Genomic DNA, 2,154 nt, shown 5'->3' with positions numbered 1-2,154 from the left:
AAATGGAAAAGGGGGGTGGGAAGGAGCCCCCCACCCCCAAATGCTTTGGGTTTTTTTTTTGGGGGGGGGCACGGGACACAGAGGGGTTCCTTGGGCAATAGGGGGTGGGAATGAGCTCGGTCCCTGCTCTCATTTGGGGCTCTTTGAGGGGTTTTGGGGGGCTCCTTTTGGGGTTCCCTTTAGGGTCTCCATTTGGGGTTTTTGGGGGGCTCCATTTCGGGTTGCATCTGGGGGCTCTTTTTGAGGTTCTTTGGGGCTCCTTTTGGTCTCCTTTGTGGCTCCCTGTAGGGCTCTTTTGGGGTTCCCTTTAGGCTCTTTTTGGGGTCCCCCTTTGGGTCTCCCTTTAGGGTTCCGTTTGGGTCTCCGTTTGGGTCTCCGTTTGGGTCTCCGTTTGGGGCTCCTTTTAGGGCTCCTTTTAGGCTCCTTTTGGGGCTCTTTCGGGGTCTCCTTTGTGGCTCTCTTTAGGGCTCTTTTGGGGTTCCTTTTAGGCTCTTTCTGGGGTCCCCCTTTGGGTCTCCTTTTAGGGTTCCATTTGGGGTTCTCATTTGGGTCTCCGTTTGGGGCTTCTTTTTGGGCTTCTTTTAGGCTCCTTTTGGGGCTCTTTCGGGGTCTCCTTTTGGGGCTCCCTTTGGGGTCCTGACCCCCCCCTCACTCCCACCCTTCCTCCTTACAGAAGCAGGCTCTGATGGAGCAGGTCGCCCACCAGACCATCGTCATGCAGTTCATCCTGGAGCTGGCCAAGAGCCTCAAGGTCGACCCACGCGCCTGCTTCCGCCAGTTCTTCACCAAAATCAAGGTGGGCAACAACCGCCCCCCCCCCCCAATAAAAAAAAAACAACCCAAAAAGAGGCGATTTCCACCCAACCTCAGCCCCCCCCCGCCCCCTAGACCGCCGACCAGCAATACATGGAGGGCTTCAACGACGAGCTGGAGGCCTTCAAGGAGCGCGTGCGCGGCCGCGCCAAGGCACGCATCGAGCGGGCCGTGCGCGAGTACGAGGAGGAGGAGCGGCAGAAGCGCCTGGGGCCCGGTGGCCTCGACCCTGTAGAGGTCTACGAGTCCCTCCCGCCCGTGAGTACGGCGATTTTGGGGCCAAATCCCCGCTTTTTGGGGTTTCCTGCAGTGTGAGGCGTTGGTCGTAGCACCATTGAGGTCTACAGCGCATGAGTGTGGCACTTTTGGGTAGAAATTCACACATTTTGGGGCGTATTATATTTTGAGTTGTTGGTCATGACCCTGTAGAGGTCTAAGAGTTTCTTCTGCCCATGAGTGTGGCACTTTTGGGGAGAAATTCCCATTTTTGATGATTTCCCATACTTTGAGTTGTTGGCCATGACCCTACTGAGGTTTACAACTCCTTCCTGCCCATCAGTGTGGCAGTTTTGGGGAGAAATTCCCATTTTAATAGTTTTCCATATTTTGAGTCGTTGACCGTGATCCCGTAGAGGTCCACGAGTCCCACCTGCCCGTGAGTCCGGCAATTTTGGGGCCAAATCCCCGCTTTTTGGGGTTTCCTGTAGTGTGAGACGTTGGAGTTGTTGGCCATGACCCCATTGAAGTCTACAACTCCCTCCTACCCATGAGTGTGGTAATTTTGGGGAGAAATTCCCATTTTTGAGGGTTTCCCATCCTTTGAGTCGTTGGCCATGACCTTGTAGAGGTCTACGAGTCGTTCCTGGCCATGAATGTTTCACTTTTGGGGAGAAATTCCCACTTTTTTGGGTTTCCCATATTTTGAGTTGTTGACTGTGATCCCGTAGAGGTCTACGAGTCCCTCCCGCCCGTGAGTACGGCGATTTTGGGGCCAAATCCCCGCTTTTTGGGGTTTCCTGTAGTGTGAGGCGTTGGCCGTAACACCATCGAGGTGTACAGTTCAAGAGCATGGCACTTTTGGGGAGAAATTCCCATTTTCTGATAGTTTCCCATATTTTGAGTTGTTGGCCATGACCCCACTGATGTCTGTGAGTCCCTCTTGCCCGTGAGCATGGCGATTTTGGGGCCAAATCCCCGCTTTTTGGGGGTTTCCTGTAGCGTGAGGCGTTGGCCATGACCCCATCGAGGTCTACAGTTCACGAGCGTGGCTCTTTTGGGGAGAAATTCCCGTTTTTGATGGTTTCCCACATTTTGAGCCCTTGGCCATCCCCCTCGTGCCCC

The 2,154-nt window shown here is 54.4% G+C and overlaps 2 protein-coding genes across 2 annotated transcripts in view; both read left to right on the top strand.

Moving 5' to 3' along the window:
• CDC37 (cell division cycle 37) overlaps positions 1-2,148 on the top strand; it is a gene marked incomplete at its 5' end in the record, with an annotated part of 8,327 nt that extends 6,179 nt beyond the window's left edge. The window contains 2 exons of the mRNA XM_021383436.1: positions 659-796; positions 889-2,148. Of these exons, the coding sequence (XP_021239111.1) occupies positions 659-796; positions 889-1,128 (378 nt within the window). The remainder of the gene's footprint in view (positions 1-658; positions 797-888) is intronic.
• Positions 1,985-2,154, top strand: part of TYK2 (tyrosine kinase 2) — a gene marked incomplete at its 3' end in the record, with an annotated part of 30,487 nt that continues 30,317 nt past the window's right edge. The window contains 1 exon segment of the mRNA XM_021383435.1: positions 1,985-2,027. Coding sequence (XP_021239110.1) covers positions 1,985-2,027 — 43 coding nt within the window.

Source organism: Numida meleagris, unplaced genomic scaffold (assembly GCF_002078875.1).
Source record: "Numida meleagris isolate 19003 breed g44 Domestic line unplaced genomic scaffold, NumMel1.0 unplaced_Scaffold400, whole genome shotgun sequence".
NCBI classification, from domain to species: Eukaryota; Metazoa; Chordata; class Aves; order Galliformes; family Numididae; genus Numida; species Numida meleagris.
The sequence above is the reverse complement of the archived record's forward strand: the minus strand, read 5'-3'. Positions and strand labels throughout refer to the sequence as shown.